Below are 21,990 nucleotides of genomic sequence, written 5' to 3' on the forward strand. Positions count from 1 at the left end.
TTTTAGAGTTTTTAAAGATCACATTTTGTTTGTTTTTAAATTTTATTGACATGTAGTTGATTTACAGTGTTGTGTTAATTTCTGCTGTACAGCAAAGTTACTCAGCTATACATATATATATATTCTTTTTCATGTTCTTTTCCATCATGGTTTATCACAGGATATTGAATATAGTTCCCTGTGCTATACAGTAGGACCTTGTTGTTTATCCATTCTACGTACTGTAGTTTGCATCTGCCGACCCCAAACTCCCAGTAATTCTGTTCCCCAACCCGCCTTCCCCTTGGCAACCACAAGTCTGTTCTCTATGTCTGTGAGTCTGTTTCTGTTGTGTAGATAGGTTCATTCGTGTCGTATTTTAGATTCCACATACAGGTGATATCATATGGTATTTGTCTTTCTCTTTCTGACTTACTTCGCTTAGTATAATAATCTCTAGGTCCACCGTGTAGCTGCGAATGGCACTATTTTATTCTTTTTAAAGGCTGAGTAATATGCCATTGTATCAGTATATATCTACACCAAGACAAACATTTTCTACATTTATTTCTAAGCATTTTTGAAAGTAATTCTGTCAGATAAATTCATAAAAGTCTAGTTGCTCTTCAAAAGACAGGTGTATTTTATACTTTGGTAGATAACTCCACTTCTACCTTGCAAAGATTATGCCAGCTTAGGCTCCCACCTACCACCGCAATGTCCAGCCCCAGCCAAACCTACATGCAACTGGTTACCTTACATTTTGCTAATTTGTTAGGCAAAGTGTTACCCCGGTTAAATGTGTACGTGCCCCCATTAGAGGGACTGAGCACCTTCTCAGGTGGGAGAGCAGTCGGTATCTGAGTCCTGCCCCCATTTTTCTTCTGGGCATGTTCCTTTTTTCTCATTGATCTCTGGGAGCTCTTTGCATAGTAGAGAGTTTGGTCCCTTGTCTGTTGTATATGATGCAAATATTTTCTCTCCACCAATCTGTTATCCTTTTGTTTTCCTTAATGATAAACTTGAACTGGGACCCACCTCAACAGCAGTCAGGCCTTCAAACAAATGGACAGAGCTTAGAGGGGTCACGATTGAAGGGCTCCCTGAGGCTCCCTGGGAGCAGAGCACCCTGCGTGCTGCCCTCGAGCTCCTCAGGCCTGGGGCAGGGGGGACAGAAGAGTCACCAATGCCCGGGCCTGTGTCCCTGTGCCCGGTTCCTGCTGACCTGAGAAACTCAGAGGGTGGCCTCCTCTGCCCTGGCCCAGGAGTGACAGCTCACCCCGAGGTTGCTGGTGGCTCTGGGCTCGGTCTGGAGTGCGCAGGGCAGAGGGTTGCCACTGAGAATGAATATCTAGTAAGTGATGATCAACGATTACCCTCAAGGTTTTGTTCTGGGTATTTTTGCCGGGTATCAAACCACTGGCACCGCCCAGAATAAAGTGTGGCTTCATATGGTTCAGCCTGTCTGATCTCCGTTTCACCCCATTCTCCAACACACACACTCACCACATACACACACCTCACACCTGACACACACACGTGTGCACACACCTGACACACCGAACACACACGTGCACAACCTGACACACACCTGACACATACACACATCTGACACACATACACCTCACACCTGACACACATCTGACACACACCTCACACCTGACACACACACACCTCACACCTGACAAACACACGTGCGCACGCACCCGACACACACACACACCGAACACACGCATGCACAACCTGACACACACACACCTCACACCTGACACATACACTTGACACATGCACACACACGCACACATCACACAGATGCACATGTGCGCACACACCTGGCACACACACCTCACACCTGACACATGCACACACACATCACATAGATGCACACACGCACACACCTGGCACACACACACCTCACACCTTACACACACATGCACACACATCACACAGATGCACATGTGCACACACACCAAACACACCACGCACACATGCACACACCTAACACACGCACACCTCACACACACCTGACACACACACCGAACACACACGTGCACAACCTGACACATACACACCTCACACCTGACACATACATCCGACACACACACATGCACACACACCTGACACATACACACACATGCACATACCTCACACCTGACACATGCACACACACCACACGCACCAAACACACACCACGCACACATGCACACACCTAACACACCTGCACACCTCACACACCTGACACACACACATCACAGAGATGCACATGTGCGTGTGCACACATGCACACACACACCACACAGGCACACATCACACACCCACAGGGTTACCTCACCACGTCGTGGCTGTTGACTCTGTGGTTGTTACCTGCAGACTCACCTGGCGTCCCCCCCAGTGCCAACGCTCACCATCTGTTTAGAGGATTCAGTTTTGTGGCCTCCAGCTTGGCGCAGGAGCCCTCGCAGCAGGATCTGCACAAAGCCGCGGTTCACCCCATCGTGCAGGTAATCAGCCCCCCGTGGTGCAGGGCATCCCGTACAGCCCGGCTCCGCTCGCCCCCAGCGGGTTGGGGCAAGGAGGTGACCGCACGGAGGTGACCCGTGGACTGAGAGCTGTCTCAGCCGAGTTGGGGTGCACTTCCTTCACGAACTCCTCCCCCCGCCTCCCTGGGGTCATTGAGATGGTGATCTGAGCCATGCTTCACGTTCGTCCTCAAGACAGAAAGAGTCCTGAGAAGGATGTCATCGTGGTGTGGCTGTGGCTGGAGCCCCAGCAGGGCTCACGCTTGGGGGTCTCTGCTGTGCAGTCGAGCCAGCACCGCGAGAGAGTGGCTGGGTTTGTGGGCACCAATCCCCATCGCGAAATGTAGTCTTCGGGGCTCAGTGAAGGTGCTGTTTTTATAAGGAGTTTCCCACCGTATTAATACGAGCAGAGGTAGAGAATTTTAGAAGGGATCATGACCACGTTTCCTTGAAGAGCCGAGGCAGGGCACAGCAGATGGCGTTGGGCTTCCATGCTTCTCTCCCCAAGGGCCTCTGGGGAGACACGGCGTGTCTAGAGTGGACACTTGCTGTGGCAGCGTCCACTGTAATGGGTGACGCTCTCTGCGCCCTTAGTCAGTAGGGTGAGGGTGGCGAGGGGGCGTCAGGGGGTCAGATTCCCAATCAGACGTCAGCGTCCGGACACCGCTCTGGACACCAGCGTCAGAGCTGCACCCGGTCTCAGGGACGTCTGACCTCTCACCCCTCTCGGACCTTTGTGGGGAAGCAGGCAGGTCAGCGACACAGGGTGCTGGGTGTCTGAGAACAGGGTCCTGACCCGACAGATGGGGAAGCTGGGCTGAGATCTGGAACCACGGCCAGCTAGCTCCGTGACTGTGGTCCGAGGACGCCACCACCTCCTGGCCTCCGTGTCCCCACGTGCAAGGGCTGAAGCCTCCTTTGCACCACGTTCGGTGCCCTTGCACGAGAGGCCCCTGATCGCGCTCTCTGCCCGCCCGCTCTCTCTGCAGCAGTTACACGGGAACAACACCCGCTTCACCGATGGCTATGAGGTCAAGGAGGACATCGGGGTGGGCGCCTACTCCGTATGCAAGCGCTGTGTGCACATGGCCACAGACGCCGAGTACGCCGTGAAGGTAAGAGTGGGGCACGCGGCGGCCGCGTCTGCGGCTGCCCGGGCCCCAGGCCCCGGCGGGCACGCCCAGCCTCGCAGACACTCTCCCTAGGCCTCTTCTAAGCTCTGATGCGGGGCCGTTCCATTGACTTTGATATTAGGTCACCTGTTAAAAAACTATTTTGCAAATCATGAATATGTTCTGCTCCAGCCGACGTGTAGGTACTGACCACCTTTAGTAACTTTCTACATAAAACACTGGAACAAAAGCTCTGGGCACTCAGCATTTTGGAAAATATAGAGTTGGGGGCCAGGCAGAACATTTGGGGAAGGAGGGAGGGGGGGAAGGAGGAAAGGAGAAGGGAAAGGAAGCTACAGTCACCAAAACTTAAATCAAAGAAATAAATAGAATCAAATCTTTTGTAATATTTGCAAAACCTTAAGGAGAGAGCTGGTAGTTTTACCCTGAATCATCAAGAACAGAAAACAATAACAGGGAACTTCTCTGGTGGCCCAGTGGGTAAGACTCTGCGCTCCCAATGCAGGGGGCCGGGGTTTGATCCCTGGTCGGGGAACTAGATCCCACATGCGTGCCGCAACGAAGAAGCCCGCATGCCAAAACTAAAGGATCCCACATGCCGCAACTAAGACCTAGTGCAGCCTAAATAAATAAGTAAATACATAGGAAAAGAATAACAACTACAGCCCAGTTTGGCACTCTCTCCATCCTGCCTTTGGCTTCTATAATCGTTGCTAAATTAAATATTTGATCTGGAAATCCAAGTTACCAGTTTCTCGCGTTTCCTGGTGTGTGACAGCTGGAGCATTCTGCTAAAGGCATCATCTAATTTTTGTAAAAGGCATAAATTGTACATTCTTCCTCCAAGGGAGCGAGAGCTGGTCTGTCCACCACTCACCCGCTCAGCTGACCTGGAGGCGCTTGAGGACCCAGGTCCAGCCGGTGTCATGGTGACCAGACCATCCTGGCTTATCCCAAACTCATCTGGAGCACATGACACTACCCTGCTCTTCAAAGAACTTTTGGGGACAGATGGAGCCAGGCAGCCGTGTAAGAGGGGTCATTCCGTCCGTGTGATTTTCCTAAGCTCTGAGAAAATTGTTCAAAACAGTGACGATGAAGCGATGGCCTCGTTCCACCTCACCCATGGCTCACGGCCGCTCTGTGGAAGCAGATACACCCTCATATCTGCTGGGATGTCTGCACAGTGCTTCTGGCCCTGAGGAAATGCTCTGCCCTGTCCAAAAAGTCACCAGCCCCAAAAAACGCAGGCCCGTTGGTTTACTTTGGGGATGGGAATTTGCGGCTTTTTGGCAAGTTTATCTTGAATTCCTCAAACAAAAAAGAATGTTTACATTGGAGGAAGGCTCGATGTGTGGGTCCTTCGGGTCCATGGTCATCAGCCTGCCCAGTGTCTTGAACATGCTGAGGAGTGGGTGACGGGAGGAAACGTCGCACGATGTAAAATTCCTGGGAGAGGGGGCTTGAGACTGCACGGGAGCCACTGGCGTGTGGGCCTGATGTAGTTCGGGATTTGGATCGTTGAGGACTTTTATTTTTCCCCATCCTTGGGAGAGTTTGTAGGGGAGCTCGGGTGATGCCGTTCCCGTATCCAGACGAGCCAGTGATGGAGAGGAGACCCTAGTCCTACCTCAGACGAGAGAATTTCATTTTTACTTTAAATATATTTCACATACTTCGTAAGCGTGCACAGGCATCTTAAAATTCTTTCTGCATGTGTCATTTCTCGCAGAATTTCTTTAGGCAGTTTATCAGGTGACCAGCAGCGGTCCTAGAAACAACGGTGGCTTCCATTGAGTGCAAAGAAACCCGCCTGGCGTTTGGCAAGCTCGCTGACCCTGATGCCTTTTCTAGAAAACAGCCTGATGCTGGGGCGTGTCTGAAAATAAATCCCCAGACAAAGGCAACAGTGTCTTATGTCTCCATACCCAGCTCTCACAAAAAGACACCATCTGAATCAGCTTTGTCAACAAGTGGCTTATAGCTCGATCCCCAGAGATCAGACCCCGCGATGGGAATTTCTGGGGAATTTCAACCCCGGCCTCTCTGGCAGCAAAGCCAGGATCTGAGGCTGCAACTGATGGAGAAAGAAAGAGCCAGGCGTCCTGTTTCTGTTTCACAAGCCTTGAAGTTCCCGGGGTGAACTGGGCAGGTGGACGTTACAAGGCTTTCCCTCATCCTCTCCGAGACTCTGGTGGGTCATAATTCATTGTCTGGAAGATGCTTGAACTACCCGAGCACAGGAAGAAGCAGAGACTTTCCAGTGAGATGAGTGCCCCGGGACCCAGGGCTGTTTCGGGGCACGTTTTAAGCCACGCGCTGCAGGTCGGTTCCTCCATCCGAGGGCAGATTTCCTTCAAAGATGGAAGAGCTGGCAGGAGTGCCATGGCAAAGAGTGTTTAGAATGAGCCCGTTTGCTACCCAAACTGCTGTAACCCGCCTAGGGTCACTGTTCTGTTCCCTTTCCAGCGTTTTCCGGGTAGAACGTAGCTGAAATGTGTTCGGGCTTTTTTCTGCTCTGTATCTGGATGGGCAGCAGTACCCCACTTACTGCTGGAGGAACTAAGAAACCACACGGCTCAGTGTGTTCTCGAGTATGGCATGGAAGCAAGGGTGCCATTCAGTGACTTGGACCTGCAAAAGCCCCGTTGAGATTCAGCCGCTAGAGTTTAGCATCACCTCTCTGGGACACCACAGTTTGCAAACCCAGCTCTGCAGATTCTTGGATGGAAAATGGTGTCCGTTTCATTTTGAGAGACAATCCCGTCGGGGCCTCCATCCAGCTACGGGGAGGGTTCGGGAACTTCCCCACTGAGTACAGAGCACCAGGAAGAGAGCAGGTCCCCAGGGGACTGTAGCCCTGTGGCCCGAGTACACGGGCTTTGCCTGAGGCCATCGTATCGGGGTGATTCTGCCCCCCACCCCGGGGACGCTGGCAGTGTCTGGATACCTCTGACTGTCACACCTGGGGCGGGAGTCGCTCCTGGTATGTGGTGTATAGAGGCCAGGGTGCTGCCCTGCCTCCTGCATAGGACACCCGCCCACACACCCCAGAGACTCACCCAGCCAAAATGTCTGGGTGCCGAGGTTGGGAACCCCAGCCGAAAGCATAGAGTTAAAGGTGTGTCTTATGTAGATACGTTCCAGGAGCTGGTGTCCGGAGACGAGGGAGGGTTTTCCCTCTGCTGAGCCTCTGCTCACTGTTCTGGCAGCAGGAAGGCGATAGACCAAGAGCACAGCGGCTCCCACCCTCTGCAGGGGCAGGAACCAAGTGCGGTCCTGAGGGGACGGCAGTGCCAGCCCGTAACGGTCAGCCTCCAAACTCAAGAGTGGGATACAGCGGGTCTCACATCCTTGGAAATACCATTGTGTCTTGCTTTAAGTTTATGTCTGTATTATAAGTACCTAATTTTGCACAATAATTATTCTGTCATCATATTAACCGCATCTGAGTTAAACTTAACCGATATACGTAAAGCAACCTGCCCCAGTGTACCCCAGGCAACAAGCAACCTGCCCCAGTGTACCCCAGGCAACAAGATCGCTGGTTTTGCATTTGCTCTCAGCTGCATACTTGTGCGCAGGCCCTAAATTAGTGAGACCAATTCTAGCTCCCACTTAACAAAACCTTTAGAGCAGTGCCTACATGGAATAGCGACTCAGTAAGTGTGGGTTCACTCAGAGCCTGGGTCCCTAGGCTTGGTCCCTCCCTTCTGCTGTGGCAAAACACCATCAGGCTGCCCGGGATCCTCCACCAGGAGAATCTGGCCTCAGAGGACAGGGTGCTGATGCCCTCCACCTGCTGGGGGTGTCCTCCCAGTGCACCTGCCTTGGGCTAGGATGGCTGAGTGAGAAAAACCGTGACATCCTCTCAGACACATCCCAGTGAACAGACGTGCCCTACTTTCTAAGATCTTGGAGCTATTTCTTCTTTTTTTTTTTTAATTTTTTTTACATCTTTATTGGAGTATAACTGCTTTACAATGGTGTGTCGGTTTCTGCTTTATAACAAAGTGAATCAGTTATACATATGTTCCCATATCTCTTCCCTCTTGCGTCTCCCTCCCTCCCACCCTCCCTACTCCACCCCTCTAGGTGGTCACAGAGCACCGAGCTGATCTCCCTGTGCCATGCGGCTGCTTCCCACTAGCTATCTATTTTACGTTTGGTAGTGTATATATGTCCATGCCTCTCTCTCGCTTTGTCACAGCTCGCCCTTCCCCCTCCCCATATCCTCAAGTCCGTCTGGCTGCGACATCTGTCACCCCATTGATTGCCAGCGTTGATTCAGCTGATCTGGCTGGCTAGGCGCCACTCCACGTGCGTCCCTCCCAAAGCCGTGCGGTCGGTCGAAGAGGACGACCTCCCCCCGATAGAGGAGGACCGTTCTTCGGTCAAGGGTATACGAGTAGCTGTGCTCCCCTGCTAGAACCTCCAAACAAGCTCTCGGAGCTATTTCCATGGGACAAAATAGCTCAGGAGTCTGATGTGAAACTCAGGCCCACCTTTGTCTTCATAGCCAGCCCCAGAGGCTAGTGGTAGGAGGTGAAAGTGTATAGGACTTTGAAATAAGCATGACATAATACTGCATAGATGCCAGGGCATTAATGCACCTGTCATTTGAAATAAGACTGATATGGAATCAGCGATGAACTGCAGAAAGTAACTGCGATAGGGTAGGATTCAAAGGGGAGAGGTGTATTTGGAAGGAAAAGATAATATTCTTATTTCATGAAAGGTTCTGTACTCACTTTACAAACATTGCACAAGGTTTCATTTTTACTTCGGTTTTAGGTCTTTGTGGCTTGACATGACCCAGGATCTGGACACTGCCATTTGCACAAACCCCCCCTCTCCAGTGGTTTCCGTCTCACTCACATGGAGCCCAGATCCTTGCAGTGGCCAGCAGGGCCTCACAGCCCCGTTCCTGGAGCTCCTCAGGCCCCTCCTCTGTCCCCAGCCCTCTCCCGCAAGGGCGACACACTCTTCCCTGAGCCCAGCGGTTTCCTCCCCAGCCTGGGTGCTGACCTCTGACCCCGATGTGGTCCTCCCCCATCGTCCTCGCCTTCCGTACCTTCTTTAGGGCTTTTGTAACCCCTGACATGCTTCGCAGCTCATTTCCTGTCTCCACACTCCCGTCATGGTGCTTGGTGGTGTCGAGGACCAATGTTATGTAAGAGAGAAAGATACCGCAAGTTCCCTGGTGGTCCGGTGGTTAGGACCCCGCGCTTTCACTGCCGGGACCTGGGTTCAGTGCCTGCTCGAGGAACTAAGATCCCACAAGCTGAGTGGTGTGGCCCAAAAAAAAAAAGAAAAAAGAGAGAGAGAGAGAGAAATACAAATCAGGAGCTTTTCTTCAAATTCGGAATCACCTCATCCCCTTCTTTGGCTTTTTTATTGTCGAGTGGGCAGTACGACTGCTCCAAAGAACATTTCTTGTCTCTAGAACGCATTTCATTCTGCAGGGACTCCCCTGTTCAGTAACCAGTTCCTTTCATTCGTTTTTACAAATTTTTTATTAACGCTTTTACCAAGGCAGACGCAGTGCTAGGTTCCAGGCAAAAACAAACCTGTTCTCAGGGAACTCACAATCAAGCCGTGGAGGGATCTTACTGATCACAGAACCAGAAGCCATAGCGAAAAGGGGAATGTCACTGAAGAATCAGAAGCTAAGGGAGCTTTTCTGTCGCTGTAGCCTTTCCTGTTGGCCTGTTTTATCTTCCAACATGCAGACACACGCTTCTCTTCATTCAAAGCTCCACTTGCACATTTGCCCCCTTCTTTGTCTGAGAGGCTCACTCAGGGATGGATGGATGTCCCAGCCATGGCCACGTTTTCCTGGAGGGAAGCACAGCTGCATGTCCTTTCAGGAGCAGATTTTTGTGTTATTAAAGTAGCAATAGAATCAGGTGAAAATAAAGTGAGATCCTTGAAATTGTACAGGAGTCTGTGTCATGCAGTCCTTAATTCTAGTGAAGTGTGGCTGACACACTCAGGGCTGAAGCTGGGCTGCCTCTCTCCAGAAGGAGCCCCAATTGGTATTCACAGCAGACCGTTGACAATTACATCGCGTTTCTGGGCTCATTTTCCTACTGTGTATGTAATTTGTCAGCCAGAAAAAGCAATGGAATTGACAGATGCCTGACGTGAATAGAGCTTATTTTTAGAAGGAAAACTGATTGGCATGGAAATTTTAATTTTTTCCGGCAGGAAAACTTGGAGTCCTTTCTCTGTGTCATTTGTTTAAAGTAGTTGAACAGGAGAGGGTATCTGTTGAATTTTACAAGGGGTTCCGTGCTCTACTCCTCCCGTGTCAAACGTATGGATCCTCTCGACACGTCAGCAGAAACGCCCACCTCCGGAGGTGCTCGGCCGGCCTGTGAGCTCAGGCCGCCTCTTGACCACCTCGAAGCCCCACGCCATTCAGTGTCCAGGAGGGGAGCCTGTGCTGGAGAGAGATGGGCAAGAGGGAGATGGGGAAACGCAGAGACCAAAAGGCAGAGGGGAGAGTGCGTGGATGGTAGTGAAGCCTGGACCAGTCCTGCCCCCGCCTTCAGCCACCAGGAGTAAGGATGTACCGATACCCACCTGCACGCTTCACCTGCTGAGGACAATCACGTTGTCTGCCATCCTTTGTTGGGGCCAGCCTCGCTTCACGGACTGTGGAAATATACAGCTTGTCAAACAGCGGCCCCGTGAGAGTCTGATTTGCCAGGCCCGTTGGGTGCTGACCTGTGGGTGGCCTCCTGCTGCGGGTGAGGACAGATCCACCGTTCCTCCCTGCTCGTGGTCCGTCAGCATCATTTGAGCATCGGCATGGAGAGAGGAGGCCTTGCGGGTGAACATGTTTGCTGAGAACGCCTCCCTCGGTTTTGCTGCATAAGCAAGATTATAAAGCAATACTGTTCTCAAGATACAGGACTCGATTAACCAGGGCTCGCTTGAACTAGAAGCCAGTCCCACAATAGCAATCCTGAGAAATGGACCCCACGGAGAAGAAATTCCTTCCTGGGTGCGTCTGAACAATGTGCTCAAACCGCCCCCCTACCCCAGGCTCCGCTGTACCCCACAGACCTGGGCTTTGTGCTCAGGGACCAGTCATCACACCTCACTGCTCTGTGTCTCTTCTTCCTGACCTTTCGCCCAAAAACATCCCGGAAAAAGATTTGTGGACGAAGCTGCCAGCCTTTGCTGACAGCGATCAGGATGACAGCGCTGGGTCTGAACAGAACTTGCTGCCGTGTGTCGGTCCCACGTTGCCCAGACTATAGGAGAGGCAGCGGCCGGCTGGGCAGGTGCAGGAGCCCGTGCTTGCCTCCACTCCCCGGGGGCCTCCCTTCCAGGCAGGCACCCGCCCTCTCCTCCGTGCCCACTGGGGACCCCATCACCCCACCCTGCCTGCTCTCTGCCTTCCAGTCGGTTCTGCCGGGGTGGATGCCACAGGAGGGAGGAGGGTAGAGCCCCCAGCCCCTGTGGGTGCGCTGTTCGTGCAGCCGCCCCTCTGGTCCCATAACTGCTCCCTCCTCCCCCTGCTCTGGGCCATCGGCATAGAGAAAAGGCTTCCTCTTTCTTATTTATCTTGCATCCTATTCTATTGTGATTTGTGCTAAAAATACATTTCCTTTATCATGAAATTTTATTTGAAAAACTATGAATCTACCACTAACTTTTTAAAAAAACCACTAGTGATTTTAACCTTCTCAAATTGCAAAGGGATCGCAGCCCAGGGATTGAATGGCCCGGCAGGCAGCTGGGGCAGAGACGGTCCTAGAACCCTGTTGGTCAACATGTGATCCAGGCAGTGTAAGGGTCTCCCCCGTGGCTGCCTGGGCACCCACATGTTAGGGCATCCCCTCCATCACCCACTGAACGAGCCTTTAAAAAGATCTCTATAAGGATGCATTGTGTGTTGGCTTCTGCCAATAACAGAAGTGATCCCAGTTCCTAGCTAGAACTTTAGGAACAAAAGGAGGGAAGCTGTGTCAGGAAAGGAAGCTGGGGCTTCCCTGGTGGCGCAGCGGTTGAGAATCCGCCTGCCGATGCAGGGGGCACGGGTTCGAGCCCTGGTCCGGGAAGATCCCACATCCTGCGGAGCAGCTAAGCCCGTGTGCCACGGCTACCGAGCCTGCGCTCTAGAGCCCACGTGCCGCAACTACTGAGCTCACGAGGGACAGCTACTGAGCCCACGTGCCACAACTACTGAAGCCGTGCGCCTAGAGCCCGTGCTCCGCATCAAGAGAAGCCACTGCCATGAGAAACCCGCGCACCGCAGTGAAGAGTAGCCCCGCTCGCCGCAACTAGAGAAAGCCCGTGCGCAGCAACGAACACCCAATGCAGCCAAAAATAAACAAAAAGTAAATAAATTTATTATTTTTTTAAAAAAAAAGAAGCTTAGGTTTTTCCTTGTTGAACAACGTGTGTCATAGGGCTCATGGTCCTGGGCGCTAATGTCGTCAGAGCCTGGCAGTGGGTTTAAAACTGAGAGAAGCGCGGGCACCATGACCATCTTCCACTGCAGCGAAGGGGCGGCAGGGCGTCGGGCGGGCAGAGCTCCAACACTGGGTCCTGTGCCACCTGAGCATTTAGTTCATCTAAAGAAGAAAGTGAGTTTCACGCAAGCCTCCACTCAGAGCCTCGGACGTGATAGAGAGTGGAAGTGAACTTCCCTCACACTCTAGCAGCGGAATGACTGCACGTCGTCCACATGGCGAACGTTTCGAACTTGGGTGAAGCTAATGCACAGAAACCATCCTCCTCTTCTGAGTGTCGTTTCCCACACACGTGCTGTAGCCTTCGCCTGAGTGGGGTCCCCTCCCCAGCCAGCTGCATCCCCGTAAGAAGCAGGAGCTGGGGCCCAGGAAGCTGTCCCCAGAGGTTTGAGTGACTGTCCACCAACAGGTGACCCCTTGTTTCCAGCTGGGCTTTCATTCATGACACCCTGTGATCGGAAGCCATCTGTTTTCATGGGGTAAGAGGATTTTATCTGCCATCCTAAGACCAGCAGGAGGAGGTAGGAGCCAGAAGGAGCGTCCGTATGTGTAAGTCACAGCGCAGCCTCGGCACGCACGCCGCCGTGGCGTCTCTTGGTGAGAACCACACTGGGTCTCACTTTGTTGCCGGTGTGTGACCACCAAACAGGGAGAGAGATGCACGGCAGCCGGAGGCCCACTTTGGATGGGGCAGGGGGCACAGGCCGCCAACCCAGAGCCTGCGCTGCGAGTGGTGGAAGCCTTCTGTCTTCGGTGGTGCCTGTGTGGGCTGGGCCTTCTGTCTTCGGTGGTGCCTGTGTGAGCGCCCCGAACCCACCCTTCTCCTTGCAGCCCTGTCATAGCTTAACATTAGCGTGTGCAGGCAGGTGCTCTCTCTTTTTCACGTCAGTCTCTTCTGCTCAGTGGGGAATCAAGGGTTGCCGTGAATTCCTAGGCAGTTGCGGGCTATCTTGGTTGAGCTTGAGCCGGAGGGGAGGAGGGGCAGAAAGGGTTGCAGCCGCAGGCGCCAGCTGGAAGCCTCACGTCCACCTCTGTTTGTTTCAGATCATCGATAAGAGTAAAAGGGACCCCTCGGAAGAGATTGAGATCCTCCTGCGGTACGGCCAGCACCCCAACATCATCACCCTCAAAGACGTAAGCGCCTCCGTGCAACAGTGGTGTCGCTTGCGCTCTGTGTCCCTCCGGCCGGCGCCAGAAGCCACCGTTGATCTGGTGCAAGCCAGCTGCTCGGCTCACCAGCTGTTCCTGGCGCCCAGGAGCTCGGAGCCGGAGGGGCTGCTGCCCGGACAGCTCGGGGACACCCGGCAGCTGGGTAGCCCGGCCTGCCGGGCCGTTTATTCACACCCCGTTGACGGCACCCCACTCCTCCCAAATCACAGAATGCGCACGTGCGTAAAGGAGAGAGAGCTGGTGTGGATTCTAATCCAGGTGTGTTTCGCTTCGCTGTCATGGAGAGCGTGGGGCCCATGAGATGGGCTCCAGCTCTGAGACTCCAGACCCGGAGCCCCTCCCAGCTCCCTTCGCTTTCCCGATTGAGCGATGTGTGGCCCTTGTCCCTGAAAGAGGGGAAGGGAGCAGGGCCCAGTCACACTGGAGCCAGTTGGGTGCACCTGGCAGCCTAGGGCTGGGCCTCTGGGGTCAGGCAGGGGAGAGAGCCTTGTCTTCCTCTCCAACTCCAGAGTGATCCCAGCATCGCGAACCCAAAACCTCAAAATACTGGGGCCACCTCAGTTTCCTTTGGGCCCCATAAATGCCTGGAGTAGGAGGCCTTCCAAATGCCAGTTCAGTTCTGAGGAAAGCGTGGAACAGGCCTTGTGTGAGCAAAGCTTGAAGTGCAGCCCAGCTGCGTCCCTGCGGGTCACGGTCAGCTCCGCTGCGCGAGATCAGCCCCCTGCTCTTGCCTTCGTCGTGTGCGCGAAGGTCCGCAAACAGAGATCAGCGAATTTGAAAACTCCCGAGGAGCCCTGACTGCGCTTGGGGTGGGCGACGCCACCCTGGGCACATTCGCAAAAGCAGAGCGTTTGCTCATAAACTCAGAAATAAATACAACAAGATGAACTTTACGTCCTTTATTGAGCTCCGTGCCAGCCAGATTGTTGTAGTGATTTGTTCTGAGATCACTGGCTCGGAAGCTAGAAAGTCACCGTATTCAGGTGCTTTGCTCCGTCTCTCTCTGGTTCTTCTCTGCACTTGGGCGGCCCCTCTGCTGGGCCATCGGCCTGACAGAGACCCAGAGCTTGTTGGTTTGGTTTGTCTTTTACGTTCAGGAGATTAACGCTAGTATGACGAAAGCTCTCTTCATCTACTGCTTTTCTGAAATAAAAGCAGAGCAGCCCTCCTACCTCCTCTCCTCCCGGACTCCCAGGGCTTGTCCCCCGCCCAGGGCACAGCAGCGTAGAGGGCCCCCGGGGTCAGGCTCCCCACCAACCACCTGCTCGGTAAGGTTTGAAAAGCGCGGGCCTGGAGAACGCCGCCACCTGGGGCTGGGCCAGCATCGCGTTGTCCGTCTCAACATCGCTCTCCCGGAGGCGGGGCAGTACCAGGGTTCACTGCAGCGAAATCCACCCATGCCCTGCCCAGCAGCAGGTCATTAAAGCGGCTTTTCCCCAGAAGAGCCTCGTCTGGCATGACTAGAAAATCCTCACTCATTTTCTACAGAAGTCTTGTGTCTGCTCCCAGGGGAGTACTGGGACTCCAGGCTCTATGCACTGATGCGCCCCCTGCCCCTGCCGGGGTGGCCCCTCCTTCCCAGTGGCCAGCAGGCCCGCGAGGGTGACCGCGAGGTCCCTGAGGCCTGTGTGCTCTCCCGCCCCACCCCCAGGTCTACGACGACGGGAAGTTCGTGTACCTGGTGATGGAGCTGATGCGGGGTGGGGAGCTGCTGGACCGTATCCTGCGGCAGAGGTACTTCTCGGAGCGGGAGGCCAGCGATGTGCTGTGCACCATCACCAAGACCATGGACTACCTCCACTCCCAGGGGGTAAGGCCACGCCCCACCCCCACCCTGGGCAGCCCCGCGGGGAGGACAGAGGAAGAGCGGGACCCGGGGGCGCTCAGGCCACGGGCTCAAGAGCTGGGAACTCAGGTGTCCTCGTCTTCCTTGTGAATCACAACCGTCCCTCTTGGGTCTAAATGATTTTAGACACACACGCTGTGTGTCCAGGAGCTAGGTCAAGAAATTAAATTCACCGAGACCAGCAAAAAAGTAGTTTGGGCTTGATAACGGGAAATTTGGAATGTTCATCAGTTGCCCTATTTAGAATTGAATTCCTCCACCAATGCCAAGAAATATGGTGGTAAAATGACAGCGACCGCTGAGGGTTCCAGGTGCTGCTCTGAGCTCTTCGTCTGGGCAGTTCTAGACTCTGGATCACACCCATTTCACAGATGAGGAGACCACAGCGCAGAAGGGTTGCGTATCGCGCCCAAAGCTGCACACACGGCCGGGTTCTAACCCAGCACCATGCTTCTAGACCCCTTGCCCTCAGCCCCAGACCCCCACCTTCTCAGCACCTCCCAGGAAGCAGCAGTGCTTCCCCGGCCAGCCGTGCACGTGTGGCTGTCAGCTTTTAAAATGCAGCCCCGTCTGACCAGGACATTCCTCCAGGGCTACACGATGGTCATCTCCCAGGACGGTCAGACTGTAGAAGCAGCCCTGCAGATGATGGTTTTGCAGGTTGGCTTCTGTTGCACGAGGGGGGGCAACAGACCTGGAACCGAAGTCTTTTGTTTCCCGGCCATCGGAGCCCCTGTAAGCCGGCTGCCAGCCGTGGCCCTTTAATCTCCCTTCTCTGTCCTCTCCCTGGGTGTTAGCAGGACAATGAGACACGTGGGCCCCAAGCCACATGCAGACACACCACATGTTCTTACAATCGGCCTCTGTCCCCTTCAGAAGAAGCCGCTTTGTGCCCTAAATAGCTACATGGCCGCTGTGCTTTGAGGCGCCGCCGGCCCCGTCCTCGGTGCTCAGAGCGCCGTGCGGCTCCCTCCGCACAGATGCGGCTCTCGGATTTCTGTCCACTGGCCACGTGCACACGACAGAGGCTCCTTGTCTGCATCACCCGCTGGGTGCCCGACACCTGCCCGCTGGAACGTGGCATCACACAGCAGATGTTTCTCTTTAGAAATCTTCCACCCGTGTTACTGAGCTCACCACCAGTGTCTCTCTGTGTGATGGCCCCAGCGGACCTCCCTGATCTTGGGCACAGGCTTACTTATCTCTTCATCCAAATACTCACTCGCCATCCGAGGGGCTTAGGTGGGGTCCTCGATTTTTGAGTGTCAGTGTGAGAGAAAGAGAGGGGGGAGGACCTACAGAGATCGGAGCATCCCAGCCGATTGCTTCCTGCCTCAGGACCTGCCCAGAATAAACGACTCCAAATAAGCCCTTATCTCCTGAGTGTGTCCTCGCTTCTGTCCCCTGCTCCAGCCTGGGCCCCAGCTCAGGCGCACTTCCTCCTGCCTCTCTAGGTCGTTCATCGAGACCTGAAGCCGAGCAACATTCTGTACATGGACGAGTCTGGAAACCCCGAGTCCATCCGGATCTGTGACTTCGGGTTCGCCAAGCAGCTGCGAGCCGAGAACGGGCTGCTGATGACCCCCTGCTACACAGCCAACTTCGTTGCCCCGGAGGTGAGAGGGCCGCTGAGCCGGCGGGAGGACGGCCCTTTCCTACTTCCAGAGTCACTGCGCGGTTCGGTATACTGGCGTCGGCAGTAACTCTAGAGGGCAGAAGTGAGGCGCTCCGGTCTCTTTTTGCTCAAACACAGTTATTTTATCATTTTATTTCCTATTCGTAAAATTTGTAATGGTGAGGTTTGCATGTGGAATTGTCATTGTGCTCTACACGATTTCGATCAAACCTGCCTGTCTGTTAGGAGTTGCGGTGAGAAATAGTGCGTCGGTCTCTCCTACAACCGGGCAGGGAGCCAGTGGGTCACCTGGGATCAGCAATCTACCGGCAGCTGCACCAGGAGGGAGGGCACGTGCGTGGACTTGGTGCCAGAGCTCTTGATCTAGGTTGTTTCCCAGAGCTCCAGGAGCGAGTCAGGTGCTGTGGGACCGAACGCTGGGGTTCTGCCGAGATTTGCGGATGAGAACGCACGTGAATCCTGCGGGCCCCCCCTCCCGCCCCCTCGTCTCAGGGCACCAGAGGCCTCGGCAGCACATCTCGTACGTGCTGTGCCCTTTTCGGGCTCTGGGGATCATTTCCGGTAGGTCCTGCACTCACTGATGTGTTTGTGGAGACAAATCCAGTTTCTTGCTTTTTAGAAAAGCAACCAAACCCAAGATGCTGGTGAGAGCAGAGCTGGAAACAGAAGAGGCTGACGTTGCTGATGGGGGCGGGGCGGGGGGGGGGAGGTCAGGAATGAAAACAGACATTAGGTTCTGCGTGGATCCCTCTGGTGGTTGGTGAAGCCGCTCCAGGGTGGCCCTGGTGGGTGCAGTGACACGTACAGAAAGTCCTAAGAGAGAGGCATGCTGGCCCCTAGTGGCCAGTCTGTGAGCTGAGAGGTGACCCAGGTGGGGTCCACGAGGTGACCACGGCCAGTGGTCCACGAGGAAGATGTCCACGTGCCTGCCAGGATACGGATGGATACGCAGCTGGGGCCATCATTAGGCTGTCCAGATGCTACCTGTAGCCCCTTTAAGAACAATCTGGTTCTATTTGAGCAATATTATTGCCTTATTTGATCGCTACTAATGTTAATAGTATTGGTTTTAGTGATTAGAGACTACCTTACGTTGGTATATTACTTTACCATTTACTGAGCACTTTTACCTGTATTTTTTGCTTTTATCCTCCTATGCCACATGGAGTGGGCAGGGTAGATACTGTTAGCCACAGACAGCTCACAGATTAAAAAAAAAACAGACCCCATGTGTTGAAGGGACTGAAGATCACTCAGCTAGTGAACATGGGCAAGGGCTTGAACCCCGAACGCTTGGTGTGTTCACACGCCTCGGTGACCTGCCATGCTGCAGACACCACGCCTGAGGTGCAAAGATCCCGGCCCTCGTGTCTAAGGAAATTGGACACGGCTCTCCTGACTTCACGTTCAATGTCAGTCCAGTGACCTGCAGTCGCCCGGAGTACTCGCGCTGCTTTCTTTATTGTTATTCAACTGTAGACATATCAGAGGATTGCCTTCCCCTGAAGTGTGTAACCCTGGGACACGAACACTCTCCCGTGTTAACTAGTCCTCAGAAACTCAAACACAGAACTACCAGGTGACCAAGCAACTCCACCTCTGGGTACAAACCCAGAAGAGTTGAAAGCAGAGGCAAGAACAGGTATCTGTCCACCCGTGTTCACAGCAGCGAAAAGGTGGAAACAACCCACGTGTCCATCGATGGATGGACGGTACAGTGGAATATTAGCCTTAAGAAAGAGGGAAATCCTGTCCTACGCCACATCATGGACGAACCTTGAGGACACTGTGTTGAGTGTGATACGCCAGGAAGAAAAGGACAATTTTGTGATTCCTCTTACATGAGGGACCTAGAGTTGGCAAATTCATAGAGACAGAAAGTTAAATGGTAGTTCCCAGGGGCTGGGGGGAGGGGAGGGGGAGTTGTTGTTTCATGGGGACAGAGCTTCAGTTTTGCAAAAGGAAAAGAGTTGTGGGGATGGGTGATGCTGACAGCTGCCCAGCAATATGAACGTACCTAGTATCACTCAACCGTACGCCTAAAAACGGCAAAGGTGGGAAATGTTATGCTAAGTATATTTTACCAGAGTAAAAAAAATTCTTCTGTTTTGTTTTGGTTTTTGTTTTGTTTGGGTTTGGTTTTTGCCACACCGCACGGCTTGCAGGATCTCAGTTCCCCGACCAAGGATTGAACCTGGGCCACCGCAGTGAAAGCCCGGAATCCTAACCACTAGGCCACCAGGGAACTCGCAAAATTCTTCTGCCTTAAAAATTAACTGTTTCCTCTTCAGTCTGTCGTGTATCTGGCAAGAGCCAGGGCTCCCTGTGTGCGAGGGTCTTTGGGGAATCCTACTGCACGGAATTAGGGTCGGCTTTGCGGCGATAAGCGACAGTTCCACTGAAGTCACCCCGCATCCCCAGCCATCCCCCCGACCCCCGCCGGGGTTATGCACCCATCACAGCTTGAATTTTCCCTGCCAAGTGCTTATCCGTCGTCTGCTTTTCCCCCGGCAGGTCCTGAAGCGGCAAGGCTATGACGCGGCTTGTGACATCTGGAGTCTGGGGATCCTGCTGTACACCATGCTGGCGGGGTAACGCAAACCCTCACGTGGGTGTCAGCGCTCAGGGCACCCCTGCCGAGGCTGCTGGCCCTTGTGGGCCTGTCCCTGTGCATGGTGTGGGCCCATACCTACAGACCTTGAGTTCAGTCTCCTGAAGCCCCTGCAGGACAACCAGAGAGCAAGGGCGGAAAGTCACGCCTTGTCGTTCAAGTGTGTCTCTGGAATTAGGGAACTGGGGCTCCACAGCTCAGCCCAGCTCATCAACAAAAACCCAAGCCTCTGACCGCGGGTCCACGTTCTCGCCTCTGCACCACGCATCCTCTGCACAGAGGTCACAGCATCTTTCCTTACAGACATCTTCTCGAGCCAGGAAGCAGCCACGTCTCGAAGAGGCAGGCAGCCCAGGCTCCGGGTCATAGATTCACCCTCACTAGCTCTGCTCCCGGGTGAATCACAGGAGTGACTGAGAATGCCCTGCTTTTTGCGTGGCCTCAGTGAGGTATTTCCTAGTCAATCAGTGACTAGTGTCGCAGTGGAGGGGGGAGCCCCAGTGAGCCTGGGGCCGTGCCCTGAGGGCTGCAATAGCAAAGGAGGCCCTGCAGTTTCTTCCCAATGCCACGCTTTGTGATTCTTCTGGTGCTTACTTTGCCAATACATAAACTAGGAGTACAAACCCTGCCACTGAAGGAAGTGCGTTAGGATTACATATAATTCTCTTTCTGGGGAGGCTACACTGACCCACCCTGGTTTATGTGAAGGGGTGACAGTAAACATCTATCACACACTTACAGTAGGGCAAGAACCGTTTGCATTTTGTGTGTGTTTGTGCGTACCTGCGAGTGTATTATTCTGCCCATTTTGCAATTGAGGTTCAAAAAATTCATTTGTCAAAGAAGCCAGAGTTGGTAATAGATCGACCATGGGTCTCTCAGACTTCAAATCCCAGTCTCCCGTCCACTATATACCACACTGTCACCATGGAAACCGCATCACCGGGCAAACCACTGTACCACACTGTCACCCGGGAAGCCAGAAACGGTCCAGAAAGGCTCATCCTTGGGTCCACAGAACTTTCTTCACTGGCTGAGTAAGGAAAAGAGACACAGCAGTAAGAAATAAATTACACTTTACCATGAATCCTGGATTTGGGGCATGATGGGAAAGAAAATATTATTCTTTTTACAACAAAGAGGCAAAATGAACTTTATCTTAGATTATAAAATGGAAGCTCATTACCACAAATTCTCTCATCACACAGATTTACCCCTTTTGCAAACGGACCAGATGATACCCCTGAGGATATCTTGGCAAGGATTGGCAGCGGGAAGTACGCCCTTTCCGGGGGAAACTGGGATTCCATATCTGATGCGGCAAAGGTGAGTACATTGCCCAGTGCTCTTCTCAGGTATGGACATTCTGCAGTAACCATTTTATCTTTGAGAATACTAGAGGATACTTTTCGTGTAAATCATATAGATATTTTATGCTCATAGATTTTTTTAAGAGACACAGCTAAAAAAAGGAAATTTTGCAAAAATATTTCATCACACTTTTCACATTTTCTACAGCCTTGGTGTATTAGGGTTCTCTGGAGATACAGAACCAATAGGATGTGTATGTATAGAGACAGAGACAGAGAGAGACTAAGACAGAGGATGAGCTATTTATTTTATGGAATTGTGGAGGCAAGTCCAAAACCTATAGGCCAGGCCAGAAGCCTGGAGACTCAGGAAAGAGTAGATGTTGCGGCTCTAGTCCAAAGACCATCTTCTGGCGGAATTCCCTTTTCCTCGGGGACTTCAGTCTTTTTTCACTTAAGACCTTCAGCTGATTGGATGAGGCCCACGCACATTATGGAGAAGTTGACAGATTTAATTGTTAATGTCACCTTCACAGAAACATCTAGATCACTATTGGTTCTTTTTTTGGGGGGTGGGGGGGTTGGCCTCACCACACAGCCTGTGGGATCTTACTTCCCCAACCAGGAATTGAACCTGCACCCTCGGCAGTGAAAGGGCAGAGTCCTAACCACTGGACCACCAGGGAGTTCTCTAGACGAGTGTCTTTTGTTTTGTTTTTCTTTTTTTTCATTGAAGTATGGTTCATTATGTAAGTTGCAGGTGTACAACATAGTGATTCACGAGTTTTAAAGATTGTACTCCATTTATAATTATTATAAAACAGACAGGTGTTTGACCAAACACTGGGTACCATGGCCTAACGAAGTTGACACAGAAAATTAACCATCACACTTTTAGGGATGTTGCAGAATGATAGCCCTGAGTGTTCACAGACTGATCAAGTAAAACTCTGGTACAGGGGTGTATTTCTGTTATTAAAAAATACTTTGAATTGGGGCTTCTCTGCATCTGCACCATTTGTGACCAGCCCTGTTTCTCTGTCCATCAGACTTGGAATTCTTCTCTAATCAAATAGTAAATTACAGTCCAACCACAGTAAGAAACAGCATCAACAGTCTATTTCTTGTGTTTCTATAAAATGACCAGAGGAGGAGAAATTCTGGGGTTCTGATTCCAGCTCTGCCATTACCGTCTCTGTGTGACCTCATACAGTGATGGTGGAGGAGATGATGGAGGTGATGAAGGTGGTGAAGAGGATGGTGGAGATGGCAGAGGAGATGATGGAGGTGATGGTGG

At 52.7% G+C, this 21,990-nt stretch overlaps 1 protein-coding gene across 9 annotated transcripts in view; it reads left to right on the forward strand.

Moving 5' to 3' along the window:
- Window positions 1-21,990, forward strand: part of RPS6KA2 (ribosomal protein S6 kinase A2) — a 352,189-nt gene that overhangs the window by 324,080 nt on the left and 6,119 nt on the right. For 8 of the 9 annotated variants that reach the window (XM_067701555.1, XM_067701561.1, XM_067701557.1 and 5 more), the window contains 7 exons: window positions 2,350-2,480; window positions 3,488-3,613; window positions 13,165-13,254; window positions 14,942-15,100; window positions 16,591-16,752; window positions 19,287-19,363; window positions 20,592-20,709. In XM_067701555.1, coding sequence (XP_067557656.1) covers window positions 2,350-2,480; window positions 3,488-3,613; window positions 13,165-13,254; window positions 14,942-15,100; window positions 16,591-16,752; window positions 19,287-19,363; window positions 20,592-20,709 — 863 coding nt within the window. The remainder of the gene's footprint in view (window positions 1-2,349; window positions 2,481-3,487; window positions 3,614-13,164; window positions 13,255-14,941; window positions 15,101-16,590; window positions 16,753-19,286; window positions 19,364-20,591; window positions 20,710-21,990) is intronic. The other variant, XM_067701556.1, reaches the window with a different exon arrangement.

Source organism: Pseudorca crassidens, chromosome 13 (genome assembly GCF_039906515.1).
Source record: "Pseudorca crassidens isolate mPseCra1 chromosome 13, mPseCra1.hap1, whole genome shotgun sequence".
Taxonomy (NCBI): domain Eukaryota; kingdom Metazoa; phylum Chordata; class Mammalia; order Artiodactyla; family Delphinidae; genus Pseudorca; species Pseudorca crassidens.